This window comes from Ascaphus truei, chromosome 4 (assembly GCF_040206685.1).
Source record: "Ascaphus truei isolate aAscTru1 chromosome 4, aAscTru1.hap1, whole genome shotgun sequence".
NCBI classification, from domain to species: Eukaryota; Metazoa; Chordata; class Amphibia; order Anura; family Ascaphidae; genus Ascaphus; species Ascaphus truei.
Window position 1 is genome coordinate 287964595 of NC_134486.1, and position 15420 is coordinate 287980014.

A 15420-nucleotide genomic window follows, 5' to 3' on the forward strand; every position below is an offset into this window, starting at 1 on the left:
GTTTGTAGGGATATGCTATAAACCACCAAATATCTGTGAGATTGAGGAAGCTAAAATACTTTTGCAATTGGAGAAGGCATCAAAACTGGGTCATGTTTGCATAATGGGGGATTTTAATTATCCAGACATAGACTCAGGAAATGAGATTAGCATTACAACAAAAGGAAACAGGTTTTTGGATGTTCTTAAAGACAATTATATGACCCAAATTATTGATGAACCAACCAGGAGAGGGGCAGTACTGGATTTGGTAATATCAAACAATGTAGAAGTAATATCCAAATGTTCCAGGACTTGAATATTTGTTAACAGTGATCATAACATGGTCTCATTTGAAATAAATTATCAATAAATAGACGACTTGGGTTCAACAAAGACCTTAAACTTTAGAAAGGCAGATTTTAATAAACTGAGGTCTTATCTACAAGTAATACACTGGGATGATGTTTTTGCAGGGAGAAATGTAGAAGATAAATGGGCAGTCTTTAAAACATTGTTAGAAAAGCACACTTATTAGTGTAAACTCTTGGGTAATAAGTATAAAAGAAATAAGTCAAAACCAATGTGGCTAAATAAACAGGTAGGGGAGGAAATGGACAAGAAGAGGAAGGCGTTTATTTATTTATTTATAAAATATTTTACCAGGAAGTAATACATTGAGAGTTACCTCTTGTTTTCAAGTATGTCCTTTAGATTCTTTAAGTCAGAAGGGACGGAGACATTGTATCAGAATTATAAGGAATGAAACCAAAATTGCAGAAGGGCAATCAAATTAGCAAAAATGGATAATAAAAAAGGACTGCAATAGAAAGTAAGGTCAACCCTAAAAAGTTCTTTAAGTACATTAATAACAAAAAACGAGAAAAGAAAATATAGGACCCTTTCAGTGTGAGATGGGTAGGCAGATTATTGGAGATAAGGAAAAAGCAGAGGTATTAAACAAATTATTTGCCTCTGTGTTTACCAGGGAAGAATCAAGTTCAATAGTAGCGCCACAGGAGGAAGCCACAACCTCCATATTAATGAACAATTGGTTAACTGAGGAAGAAGTTCATAAGCGGCTTGAAAAAATTAAAGTAAATAAGGCACCTGGCCCTGATGGCATATATCAAAGAGTTCTCAAGGAGTTAAGCTCAGTAATAGCCAAACCATTATATTTAATATTCATGGACGCTATTTCCACAGGCTCAGTACCACAAGATTGGCGTAAAGCAGATGTGGTGCCTATATTTAAAAAGGGAGCTATATCACAACTGGGGAATTACAGACCTGTAAGCCTGATTTCAATAGTGGGGAAACTACTTGAAGGTTTAATACAAGATAATATTCAGGAATACCTCATGGAACACAAAATTATTAGTAATAGTCAGCATGGATTTATGAAGGATAGATCATGCCAAACTAACCTTACCCTGAGGAGGTAAGTAGGAATTTAGACCAGGGTAATGCAGTTGATGTGGTCTACTTAGATTTTGCAAAGGCTTTTGATACGGTTTCACACAAGAGGTTGGTGTACAAAATAAAGAAAATTGGACTCAGTAATAATATATGCACCTGGATTGAAAACTGGTTGAAGGATAGACAACAGAGGGTTGTCATAAATGGAACTTTTTCAGGTTGGGCTAAAGTCTTGAGTGGAGTACCTCAGGGATCGGTACTGGGACCTCTGCTTTTTAACTTGTTTATTAATGACCTTGAGGTTGGCATCGAGAGCAAAGTCTCCATCTTTGCTGATGATACTAAATTGTGTAAGGTAGTAGAATCAGAGCAGGATGTAGTTTCTCTTCAGAAGGACTTGGATAGACTGGAAACGTGGGCAGGTAAATGGCATATGAGGTTTAATACTGATAAATGTAAGGTTATGCATTTGGGATGCAAGAATAAAGTGGTGATTTACACATTAAATGGGGATAAATTGGGGGAATCCTTGATGGAGAGAATCCTTGATGGAGAAGGATTTAGGAGTGCTTGTAGACAGCAGGCTTGCAATAGTGCCCAAAGTCATGCAGTTGCTGCAAAGGCAAACAAGATCTTATCTTGCATTAAACGGGCAAAGGATGGAAGGGAAGTAAACATTATTATGACCCTTTAGAAAGCACTAGCTGATATACCCGGCGTTGCCCGGGATGTAAATACGTAAATAGGTAGTATTATTTATAAATCGTGGAACAATAGGTTGAGTATTTGTTGGAAAGGTTGGATAATAATGTTGAAAAGAAAGATGGAAGAAAATGTAATACGATGTTGTATAAAAATGGATTATTGTAAACACACCACAGTACAATGTATATTTTGGTGACATAAGTTTTGTCAAAATGTGAGGCGGGTGTGAGCGTGTGTGAGGCGGCGGGTGGGTGTTCAGTACGGGTGGCGCGTGGGTAGTGAGTGCTGGCTGTGGGTAGGGGTCCTGCTAAGGTGTGAGGCGGCGGGTGTGTGGCGAATGCGGGCGAAAGCTGGTCAGTGATGTTGTTGCGTAGGGGCAGGAGGTGGCAGGTGTGTGTCGAGTGTGTGGGGTGGGTGAGAGGCGGCGGGTGTGTGTCGAGTGTGGCGGGTGTCTGTTCAGTGCGTGCGTCGGCTGTGTGGTGCAGGGGTGTGAGCGGTGGGCGGGTGAAAGGCAGAAAGGCGGGTGGGCGAAAGGCAGAGGCGGGAGGGCGGCCGAAAGGCGGTGAAGGGGGGGTGAGGGGAGGTGAAGGGGGGGTGGTGAGGGGAGGTGAAGGGGGGGCGGAGGGGAGGTGAAGGGGGGGCGCGGAGGGGAGGTGAAGGGGGGGGCGGAGGGGAGGTGAAGGGGGGGGCGGAGGGGAGGTGAAGGGGGGGCGGAGGGGAGGTGAAGGGGGGGCAGAGGGGAGGTGAAGGGGGGGCGGAGGGGAGGTGGAGGGGGGGGTGGAGGGGAGGTGGGGGGGGGCAGAGGGGAGGTGGAGGGGGGGCGGAGGGGAGGTGGAGGGGGGCGGAGGGGAGGTGGAGGTGGGCGGAGGGGAGGTGGAGGTGGGGGGAGGGGGAGAGGTGGAGGGGGGGAGGGGGAGAGGTGGAGGGGGGGAGGGGGGATGTGGAGGGGGAGAGGGGGGAGGGGGAAGGGCGGAAGGGGGAGGAGTGGAAGGAGGGAGGTGGAGGAGGGGAAGGGGGGAGGTGGAGGAGGGGAAGGGGGGAGGTGAAGGGGAGGTGAAAGGGAGGTGGGGGGAGGTGAAAGGGAGGTGGGGAGAGGTGAAGGGGAGGTGGGGGGAGGTGGGGAGAGGTGAAGGGGAGGTGAAGGGGAGGTGAAGGGGGGTGGGGGGAGGTGAAGGGGGTGAGGGGAGGTGAAGGGGGGTGAGGGGAGGTGAAGGGGGGGTGAAGGGGGAGAGGTGAAGGGGGAGTGGGGAGGTGGAAGGGGGGTGACAGGAGGTGGAGGGGGGGTGGAGGGGGTGACAGGAGGTGGAGGGGGGGTGGAGGGGGGTGACAGGAGGTGGAAGGGGGGTGGAGGGGGGTGACAGGAGGTGGAGGGGGGGGTGGAGGGAGGTGACGGGAGGTGAAGGGGGGGGTGGGAAGGTGTAAGGGGGGTGACAGGAGGTGGAGGGGGGGTGGAGGGGGGTGACAGGAGGTGGAGGGGGGGTGGAGGGGGGTGACAGGAGGTGGAGGGAGGGTGGAGGGGGATGACAGGAGGTGGAGGGGAGGGGGGAGGAAGGGGAGGGAGGGGGGAGGGGGAGGGGTTTGAGGCGGCGGCAGGGGTGTGCGCTGGGAGGGGAGGCGGCAGTTTAGTTACTTACCTGGGTGGGAGGAGGTGTGTGTGTGTGTGTTGGACCTTTGGCCCGTCACTCCGACTCAGGCCAATGAGAGGTGTGCTGGGGCGGGCGGGCCAAGGGAGCCATCTCATTGGCCTGAGGCGGAGTGACGGGCCAAAGGTCCAATGCGATTGGGAGACACAGGACAAACAGACACGCATACAACGGTTTTGGAAATATATATATAGATTAAGACCACACTTTGAATATGGGGTACAATTGTGGGAACCAATCCTAAGAAAAGACATTATGGAACTAGAGAGAGTGCAAAGATGAGCCACCAAATTAACAAAGGGGATGGACAATCTAACCTATGAGGAGAGGCTAGATACATTTGATTTATTTACATTAGAAAAGAGGCGTCTAAGAGGGGATATGATAACTATATACAAATATATTCGGGGACAATACAAGGAGCTTTCAAAAGAATTATTCATCCCAAGGGAAGTACAAATTACTTGGGGTCATCCCTTAAGGTTGGAGGAAAGGAGATTTCACCAGCAACAAAGGAAAGGGTTCTTTACAGTAAGGGCAATCAAAATGTGGAATTCATTACCCAAGGAGACTGTGATGGCAGATACAATAGATTTGTTCAAAAAAAGGTTGGACATCTTTTTAGAAAGGAAAGGTATACCGGGATATACCAAATAAGTATACATGGGAAGGATGTTGATCCAGGGATTAATCCGATTGCCAATTCTTGGAGTCAGGAAGTAATTTATTTTTCCCCTTATGAGATATCATTGGATGATATGACTCTGGGTTTTTATGTTTGCCTTCCTCTGGATCCATAAGCAAGTATAGAAATAGGATAAAGTATATGTTGTCTAAATTTAGCATAGGTTGAACTTGATGGACGTACGTCTTTTTTCAAACTACTATGTAACTATGGATTACATTCAAAAGTTGCAGTAAATCTTATGCTGTTTTATTTGTGGAGAAACTTACTTTATGAAAGGTCCGTTGTGACCAGAAACGTAATTTTGATGGCTGTTCTCCACAAATAAAGTGCCATAAGATTTACTGCAAATAAAAAGCAATGCCGCAGAGTTTCCCAACCAAGTTACAAAGTAGGGCTCTACTCCCAAGTTTCTTAATGCAACGTCTTCCATTTACTTAAATGAGCAGTGGAGAGTGCAACGTTTCAGGTCCCATAAGGATGAAAGGTCTGTATGGGACCTGAAAAGTTGCACTCTCCACTCACTGCCCATCTAAATAAATGGAAGATGCTGCAATAAGAAACTTGTGAGCAGAGCCCTACTTTGCATCTTGTTTGAGGAACGCTGCTTTATTGCTTTTAGTTTTCCCTAGAGAAAATATTTCCCCCTATTTTCCCATTATCACTGCAATTACACATACCACTTGTGGATACATTTGCAGACTGTGCTGAAAAGCTGTGTATAATACGGCAGGCATAAGCTTATAGGGGTCCAAGTTAAAATGGACAATTAAAGAATGACTCACTTAGTGCTCATTTGCATGTCAGTGGCTGCAGTGGAAGCACTGTATGCTAAAAAATAATGGGGAAAGACAGGGTTGCAGACCTGTGTGAGACATGCAAATGGACCACAAGTGGTATTTTTATCTGCTGTACACTGTACGTGGCGGGTTTGTGTCACTTTTTTTTTACCCATCATAACTTTTTTAATATAAGATTTACTACAACTTTTGGATGTCGTCCATTTTTTTTCTTTGCAAGGATGAAAACATGAGTGCTACCTTTTCCTTATATTTTTCCTCTTGTTAAGACTAAAAGTATTTTTCTAGGTCGCTCCAAACTACTGCTCATTTTGAAACATACATGCAGAATGTATATTTAGAATATCAACATATCCTCATTGGAATTCTATCATTTAGGGGGTGACTTAAAATGTACACAAAGTAATCGTTGCATTTAAGTACACTATAGTATTTCAATTCTTATATGAAGTGCTACGAACACAGACAAAGGGTCCTAAACTACTAATTAAAACAAATTGTGAAACGGGTGTATCATTATTTTTTATTTAAACACTATAGTGATCAGTCACATCTATGTTATTCTATTGAAATGTTCTTTAAAATACAAATGCTGTAGATGTTACATCAGAAAGTTATCACAAATAACATTACAATATAGAAGACTTACATTCAGCTCCTCCTGTGAAGCCATTTTGTAGTAGTGTCCTCGGAATTCTGCTGCAAACTTCAGGGATGAGGTTACAGAGCAGTCAACAAGCTCTCCCCTCTGTGCTAGACTCACAGGACAGTATTGTCCAAACTCTCCCAGCCGGGACAGCAGCTCTTCAGGAGTGACGCAGAAGTCATCAATACCAGCTGCTTCCCCTGTTGAAAAACCAATGAAGCAACATTCAATGAGTGTGTTTTTACTGGGATAACAACTAGCACCATAATTAATTAATTTGGGATGGAAGCTATGCAGACATTCACAGCAATTGCCCTTCTATATACAAATATGGTATAGTACAGATAAACACACAAATAACACATGAATTTTTTTTTCTTAATGGGTCAGTTTATAATATTTAAGGGAATATAAATAATAATTAAGCAACGGTTTTGAATAACCATCAAGTCTGAGGCACTGAATGATGGCTAACTGCTTTCTTGTAACACAGACCTATCATCTCTTTGAAACCCTCCACAGACGGAATAGTTCACAGCAGCATAAAACCTTGATTCGGTGACTCCCTCCCATATGTTGTATGCTGCGATGATTTGACATTATAATTAATTTTCTCAGAAATATTCTATACAATGAAAATAATATGTAATAGAACAACACAAATAAGACATGTGAATAAGTGAGATGTTCTGTAATTAATATATTAATTATGAGTCATTTCATACCTTCCTTTAGTCTTTCCAGGTAGGTTTGTATTTGTTTAATGGTAGCTTGAACTTCTCCAATCACTTTGTTCGAGACCCACCATTTGCTGCGCAAGGAGTCAACTTCACACCAGTTCTGATGCTGCATCATGTAGTATTCTTTGATACGGTATAAATCTTGCTTATAACAGGAGTTGCGCACCGCGAATATCTGAGCACTGTCATGTTGAGGGTAAGACCTAAGATGAAAATAAACAATATTGACACAAAACCAAAATACATACATGTATTGTGACATGGGTTGTTCCCATTAGACTATATGCATGTATGTTTTTATTTGCTTAATACCAAATCATAGAAGACATTATAAGGTGGGCCAGTACTATACCTCTGTTTTTTTTCTTTGAAAATATTAAACAATAACCAGATTAAAAGTTTAAAAGATCAGTACAGCGTGAATTTAGAAACATATGCAAATAAATTATACGTATAAACAAGTTAAACAAACATAGAATGTTGGTCAATACAGATCTTAAAAAGTAAGTCTGGAAAAAATATTTCTGAGGGAATTACTATTGTAGCCAGGTCCCCCTCTGCTGAGCGGACACCCCCCCCTCTCCAGCTACTCACCGCCCGGTCGGGAGCAGGGCGGCCGGTCGCGGGGGCAGTCAGCAGCTGGGTGCGTGTGAGGCAGAGCAGGGGAGAGACTGGGCAGAACGGAGCAGCGATCGCGGCTGCAGAGATTCCCGGCGGCTCCCGGATCAGGGCGCCGCCATCTTAAATTGCGCACGCATGCGCAGCACAGGAAGAGATGCGGCGGTCAGCCAGAGGCATTGCGCATGCGCAGTGATAGCGCGTGTCACACCAGCCTACCAGGAGAGGGCTCTAAGCAGGGACTACAAGTCCCATGAGCCTTAGGGGACCCCACGTGACGCCATGGAGCCAATAGGACTAGAGGAGCTCCCTGCTTGCAGGGTTTTGATACATTTGGCGCGCGCGGGACACAGGAGTCAGGACCAGGAATAGCTAGGGGAAGGAGGTGAGTGCAGGGGTCTGTGACCCACTGCATTAGGCCAGCAGCCCCCTAGGCCCGAGTTAGGTCCTGAGCCCTCTACAGCTTGTGGTGCTACAGGGACAGGCCCTAGGTTAGGGACCTTGCCCCATTAGTGCCAGTGTCAGTTAGGGACACAGTGGACGCTGCGCTCCCCGAGGAGAGGCTTGGGCTCAAGCCTATGCCCCAAAGTGACAAAGACTATTACCAGGGTGGGATCGCCCCTGGCGGACCCTCGTGCAAGGAAGGGCCGGATCGCAGACAGGATCACCAAGCGGCGGATCCTTTTTGAAGTTTCTTGCAGGCCCGAGTGCAGGAGCACTCGGCAGGTACCTTCATAAGTGCACCAACAAATCACCATATATATTCTCACATAGTGGCAGCGCTGACCACGGGACAAAGGGGGTTAGACTGTGGACACGGTGTGGGGGTACACGGTGGTGGGTGCAAGGTACACTCCTAGTGGAGTGAATGACATTTGGGACTATGGTACATGGTGTGGAGTTACCCCCTAGGGGGAGTAGTATTACAAGTACACAGTAGTGGTTACTGATAAGTATGTAAAGTGTTATGATTATTCTGCATATATAGTAAACTGGTTATATACATCCCAGTGTATGTACTTATTGTGTATGTGGGTCCTGTGTAGGAAACCTTCTACATTCCTAGAACCCTACACGGGTGGAGGTGCTGCAAACCAGATCGATCCCGAGGACTCACCCCAGGTTCCCAGCAAGCGGAGGCTCAGGCCTCTTGTGGACCTACAGGTATACGCACCACACCTGGTAACACATAGGTTCCCCTTCTCATACACTATATCTGTGATTGGGGTAGGGGGAATACCCGTTACACTATAAAATACAGGGATATGGCCCTAGGAGCTTACAGCTTAAGGCCTCGGCCAGGCAGGGAACGGGTGTGCTGGCGCTCGTGCGCTTCACCCTGCTCGGCAGTGCGATTCGTGGTCGGGTAGGCGCGCGATTGCCTGGGGGCGCGGCCACAACGTCACGGAGCTGGTTCGCCCTCATTGGGCGAACAGCTCACGTGACGCGCTAGCGAGCAGCAAAATCAAATTTGCTTGCTCTAGGCGTCGATCAGGAGCAGGCGCTTGCTCACGCTGGCCACACACATTGCCGCAATGTGTTTCATCGCGGCCAGCGTGAGCGCGCCCGCCCACTCAGCGGCACCCTGGCTGAGGCCTAACAAGTATACTGGGAGATTTATAGAAACCGTAAACAATTTTGCAAGTGCAATGATTTGTATGCTTGGCCAGCAAGGTACAGGGTAAATGCTTTGGAGATGGTCTTGGAAAATTGAAGTTATTGAAATGCTGCACTGACGGGGGATTTTCAAATGGGACCTTTGGGTGGAAAGGAGTCCCAGAGGTCCTGTAGGGCAGGGGCGCACAAACATTTTTTGCTGCGCCTCCCGTACCTGCTCTCCTCCTTGGTGCGCGAGCCCCCTCCCCTCACAAGGGGGCCCCACCCAGGGGTCACCAAAGCTGAACTGCTTACATGTCAGCTCCAGGGACCTCCTGGATACAGTAGCGCTGGTACTTCCTGGTTGTTTAAATCTCCCCCGTCACACGTGCCATCAGGAAGTCGCAATGGTATTAGCCCACGTATGGGTGGAGATTTATACCACCATTTTGTTTCACCTGGAGGGGATGGTCCTGGCACTATATTTACAGAAATGAATGCGTTTCAGCGGCGGAGACCCCTGCTTCCATCTAGGGGAGTGTAGAGGGAGAGGTAAAAACTAAAACAAAACAATGAGTAAGAGGAACAACTGCTTTAAGATATTATTCTGCATTGGTACCTCTTGAAGTTTTTCTTATCCATCATTGCTCTTTTTAAAACTTCTTTCATATGCGCTTGTAACTCAAAGAATTTTATTGGTATTATTCTGCATGCTTCCAGAAGATGCACTTGTCGTTTAGTTGCAGGATATCCATCAAGAACAAGTCTATACTCAAAAAGAAACAGTACAGTGTTAATTCATACGCATCAGTCTGAATGTCCAGGGCAGTCCTGAGGAATGGATTATTTGATTCTGAAACATGGCTCTATTTTAGTAAATGTCAGCACTTTTTGATTAAAGCTCATTAAACTTCATCTGTGGAGTTCCAGATCCTCTCCTAGTCTATTTGACTCAGTGTGATTTGGGGGGGGGGGGGGCTCATGAGCACCCAGTATTTCTGCATCATGATTGTTCCTTCTTCCTTACAAGGGGATAAGTGTTGTCCCTACAGAGATTTTTTTTGCTCATGGCAATATCAATCCAGAAAGTTAATGAACGTTGCTTCATTCATGAATTACCTGCCAGCACCCATTTTTGCACCAGCTAAAATAAAAGGGGGATAAAGGTGGGGATTCTTGCCTTAAAACCTTAAGCGATTTTAGTGATGAAATACTATAGGTGTGGGTGGTGCTTCTGTGCACCCATACTCGCCATACTTTGTTGGGAATTCATGTATTTCATTTTTTTTTTTAACATATCATTTATATGTTAGGGGATACAAAATAAATGCTATTATGCATGCAAAATAGATTTCAAATAATAATAATAATAATATTCTTATATAGTGCTGACAGCAGCGCTGCACATGAAATTTGTAAGCCACAATGAGTCTGTGCCCATACCACAATCCTATTGAATTCGATGGGAGATTTGTTTTTGATACAATGCTTGTGTTTGCCCCAGAATAACACCATATTTACCTTGGTACATAGGTTATTTATTAAACTCGGACAGTGCTGAACGGGGGACTATTGCATGGAAACTCCTATTCAAGTCAAAGACGTTTCCGTGTGATAGTACCCCGATTTGTTTGCCAAAACAATAACTTACCCTGAGGTGTTACATGTAAAATCCATCAGAGACACTTCTAGACAGTTGATTGCAAGTTCATCTGGCACAACCAACCCTTTAATAAGATTACGTTTAATTTCTAATGCCAATTCAGTCTCCGGTTGATTGTCTAACACTGAACGAATGGCATCTCCCATTGATAGGCGCTGTAGACCATATACACATGAAAACATTTTCGCAACTGAAAAATATTGATAAATACATATTTATTTACATATATGTAGTTGTGTGAAGTTCTATATTGAAATGTAGTGTTTTAAGTTATGTTCAGCCTTCTGTTTCCATTTAAAACCTTATTTTCTTACACAAATAACGTTTGAATTGTAAATTGGATCGGGTAGGAACCAAATTTGAGGAAAACTACAATGGTAGTTTTTGAGAATGAAATAGCTGGGAAACAGATAGCACCTGCATGTATTTTGATGACTATTAGCAGTGTTCAAACGTTTGCTTCTCTATAGTACTGTTGCTGTAATAAGCTCTCTCTCTCTCTCTCTGTCTCACTAAACAAAAATGGCCAAGCGTTATCCTGCCACATTCAATTGTTGTAAGTTGATTTTAGTCATCTTCATTGATTTGGAGATGGAAAGCAATCCATAAGTCTGTACTCTGTGAGAAAAATGTAACTCGAGCCCTGTACTCTGATGGGCAACAGTATTCCACAGCCCTGCGCAGAATTACCATTCTAAATCATGTTGTATCGCTTGTGCAATGGAAATTACAAAACCAATGTCAAGTCTTGTGGCTCCCTCATGGATGGCAAAAGTTAGCAAAACAAAGTTATGTGAATCAAACCTACTAAAACAGTGCCCCATCCAGGGCTTATCATTAAGTCACAAACTAGGAGATAACAAACCATAGCTTTAATATCGTTTTTAAAATAAAATCTATTTTATTTTTGTTACCGTTTGTAAATGTTTGTTTTTATCCCAGAAAGTTTTTTTTTTTTACTAGTGAACTTAAAAGAGTTTAATAAAAGAACTTAAAAGGTTTATTAAAAGAGTGGATATGTCTGTGGAGATAGTCTCGTGGTTCTGTACATGAATAGAAAACTTAGCTTTGTGAAAGGTTTTTACCTGTGGTTTTTCCAGACTTAGGAGGTCCAACAATTGCAATTCTAATTGGCACAAACGGTTTGGGTTTTGGCTGACGGATAAACATGATGGGATTCTTCATAAACATGTCCCTGTTTTCTTTTGTTGAGAAGAAGTAAATATACTGTCGGTAGATTAAAGGGAATCCAGGATTTTCTTGGTTCTGGACAGGTTTTATTACATCCCCTTGACTAAGCTGAAACGTTTTTAAAGACCATTGTGAATTAAACAAAGGATGCATTTTACCACTATAAAACAACAACTTTGTTTCTGATGGAAAAAGTACATTTACCAGTGACAAACCACCACTTTTAGGAACTTTGGGCTATTATTATAATTTTTTACATTTGATAGATGTTATACAGATTTTTTTTTTTTTTTTTACAGTGGGTGAAATATATACAAAAATTCACAAATGATCACGAAGTGGAAAAACAAAAATACTTCTTTATCCAGCACACGCTTATGCACACTTATGTCAGTTTGCAAAGTCCAAACTAAGGAAATCTTGACAACATTTGCAAAGCATCTCCGTGCGACATAAGAAAATCCTAATATTTTATAACAGAAAAATGAATGCATTGTCCTCTTGACGCTTAACAGGTTTATTACTATACCTTGACTGGGTCCCATCGTCCAAAGATACTTGGGTGCTTGTAGGACAGGTAAAGCATCTTGTTTGCAAGCGCAAAGCTTACTGGGTAACATTTTTCAAAGAGGCTTTCACGGTTTTCCACAATGTGCTTTATGTTTTCGTATAACTGGTAACGCACAATGTGTTGTTTTCGTCCTCCACTTATGGTAACAAACGGTATCATTAGTCTCTGAAGTTCTTCCTGCCAATGGAGTGCAAAGACAAAATAAAAAATGCTGCCACAAATGTTACAAACTGCTGTAATAGTGCAGTGATATTTTATTGATTCCATCTGCATTCTCGTCCTAATGAAGGCAGGATAACATTTATGTCTTACTGACCTTGGTACTTTAGCCAAGTAATACCACTATATATAAATGTAAATATTGACCTATCGTCATTCATTATTATTGTAATATTACTATCATATCGGTATATTATCCAACTCTAATGTAAGGTATATGTCATTTCTATACTATACAACTGATTCAGAAGTAAACCAATATTCATATCTCTTCTACAAGCAAACCCAGATTCTACATTCATTAAAATGTTGGTTTACAACATTTGTGTGGCAGAAAAGTCTGCAAAGTGAAATGCCTAGGAGAGTCAACAAATAACTTTACATTTGTACCACATACAGTAGATGCTGTTTGACAGAACAAGTGGGCAAATGCCTACATTCAACATTATTTTGTGTATAACCTTAATACAGTTTTGGAACTTCTAAGTTTACAATATGATGGCACTTTGTGGTGCTTTAAAAGAGGTGGAGCTTGTGAAACCTGTGCTTTTGGGATTTGGTTGAGCATTTTGGTATATTTATTATGTATTGCCAAGTCTGGACAGGCATCTTTAAGCAATTGTAGGTCAGACTCATTAGACTTGGTCACTGTTTAGTTTAGCAAATGAACAAAAGTAGTTTTGACTTGAAAGTCACCTGCACTAATTCTATATGCTTCATTTTATCTCAAGTACAACCCTTTCTTAACTCATGAGGGAAGATATTTAAAGTTACTTAGGATAAACAAAATAGGGGTCTATTATTATTACTATTATTGCTAAACTTTGATAAATTAATTGAATTACCGAACGGGTTTGCATGTTCCTACTGAACGCTATAAAATTTGTGTAAAAACGGTATTCATTAAGGCAAATTTGTTAGCGTTTGTTAAAAAAAATGCCAAACCGCACGAGTGTGTTTTCTTAACAAGCAAAATTAACTTAATGTTCTATTTCACTCCAGCAATCTGGAAGAGCTGCAAAGGAAGAAGCTGCATGTCCCTGCACAGCTCTTACAGGCGATCGCACAGTTTTAATTTTAATAACGTAGTATTGAAATAGGGGGTCTCCGGAGAGAAACTGCATTAATTTCAGATCCGGAGACCCCCTGCTTTCCGAGTTACAAGTCCTGGTATGGGGTGCCAGTATCTTTCATGTGCGTTTAAATGTCCCGGTCACGTGACGCGGAAGATGTACACTTGCAGGAGATGCAGGCACCGATACTGGGGCTTGTACCTCGGGAAGCAGGGAATCCCTTGTCCTAAAATTATTGCGGTTTCAGCTCCGCAGACCCTCTGCTTCAATACTATGTTATTAAAAGTAAAACACACCTTCATTAACTTAGAAGCTAACCACAAGGTAATGAAGGGGTTACATAGCTTTTCCCCATTTGTTGTTGGTAGAGGGGGTGGGTGAAACCTGTAGTTGCCCCGGGGTGGATGTTTAGGTCTCCCGGGAGTGTTGCTTTAGGAGTTAACCCCCTTTATTACCTTAGTGATTACCGCTAAGGTAATGAAGGGGTTAACCCCTCCCACAAGGCCTAAACACCCACGCGGGACAACTACTCCCTTCAGTCACCCCTTCGACCACCAACACCACACAGGAATAGGTAAAAGTGCTATTAGCCAAAGATGGCTAATATCGATTTTGCCCATTCATATAGCCATTACAAAAAACAAACATTAGCCAGCCAGCATAAAGTAAATTAAAGTTGTACTTGCCTCTGCCAGGATGAAGGCAGCCCTCGTCCTCATCATCGGCCTCCGGATGTACCATGTGATTCCTTTCCTTTGTTGGATTGATGTGACGTCACCAAAAAGGGAGGGAAACCAGCCAATCAGGTAGCATGCATCCCTCCCTTTTTGGTGACATCACATCACTCCACCAAGATGTCATCTTAAAGGGAGGGAAGATTATGCTACCAGATTGCTGGCTGATCTCCCTTTAAAATAATGTCATATCATTAAAAAAAAAATGGAAGCCATCACGTGGTATATCCACCAATCGGATTCGTGAATGTACCATTTGTTAGTCAAATGTGACGTAACAGGCCTTACATATGGCCTGTCACGTCTCCTTTGACCCCAAAAAGCTGTCAGTTCAACATCTCCTGCAGCTGTTGGTGAAGAAAAAAGAAAAGAAAGAAGGACTACTCATCGGAGACTCCTCTTCAAGCATCTGAGGATCATGGATTTATTCGCATCATGCTACCTAGGATCATTATGTCGTGGGGCAAAAGTTGGTGCCGCTGTTGGATGAGGAGGATGAATCTTCATCACGGCAAAGGTAAGAAACACATTCTATCGTCGTATTTTATGTAATTGAGTATTTTTTGGGGGGGATGCCCATTTAGGGTATAGCTAACTACAGTGACAATACATTAATTTTTTGGCAAATGTTTATTTTTATTTAATTGTAATATATGTTGTCATTGTTTTTGTTTAGGTTGTCCATTGAAGGCCAATGTGGTAATTGTAAGGATTCTGCCTGATCCGTCCTGGAGTGTGGCTTGATACGTGATCCCAAGAGAGGAGGATTATCTGTGGGCGTGCACTGACTGACGAATTGACGCATCCCAAAGTGACGTCAGTCGGTGACGTAAGGAGCAGAGACAACCAGAGACCTGGCGGGACTTGGCAGCGGTGAGACCGCGACTGACCGCATGCCAATATAGCCTGCTCTGTATCTTTCTTTTTGACTACTGAGAGAGTGTAAGCCTTCACTTGTGATTTGTTGTCCTACTAATATAGGACTGCATGCATCATACCATCCAGGGATCATTGTGCCACTGTTTGGATTCTTGCCTATAACTCCTGCTCCATTGTGAGTAGGATATTTATAGACCCCTTTATCACATTACATTTTTATCACTGTTTTTGCATTATTGCACTATGTGATTTTTATTTT

General features: G+C 43.2%; 1 protein-coding gene across 3 annotated transcripts in view; it reads right to left on the reverse strand.

Moving 5' to 3' along the window:
- AK9 (adenylate kinase 9) overlaps positions 1–15420 on the reverse strand; it is a 179333-nt gene that overhangs the window by 7552 nt on the left and 156361 nt on the right. For all 3 annotated transcript variants that reach the window (XM_075597602.1, XM_075597600.1, XM_075597601.1), the window contains 6 exons: positions 12215–12433; positions 11580–11793; positions 10483–10684; positions 9451–9597; positions 6603–6820; positions 5881–6077 (listed from right to left, as the gene is read on the reverse strand). In XM_075597602.1, the coding sequence (XP_075453717.1) occupies positions 5881–6077; positions 6603–6820; positions 9451–9597; positions 10483–10684; positions 11580–11793; positions 12215–12433 (1197 nt within the window). The remainder of the gene's footprint in view (positions 1–5880; positions 6078–6602; positions 6821–9450; positions 9598–10482; positions 10685–11579; positions 11794–12214; positions 12434–15420) is intronic.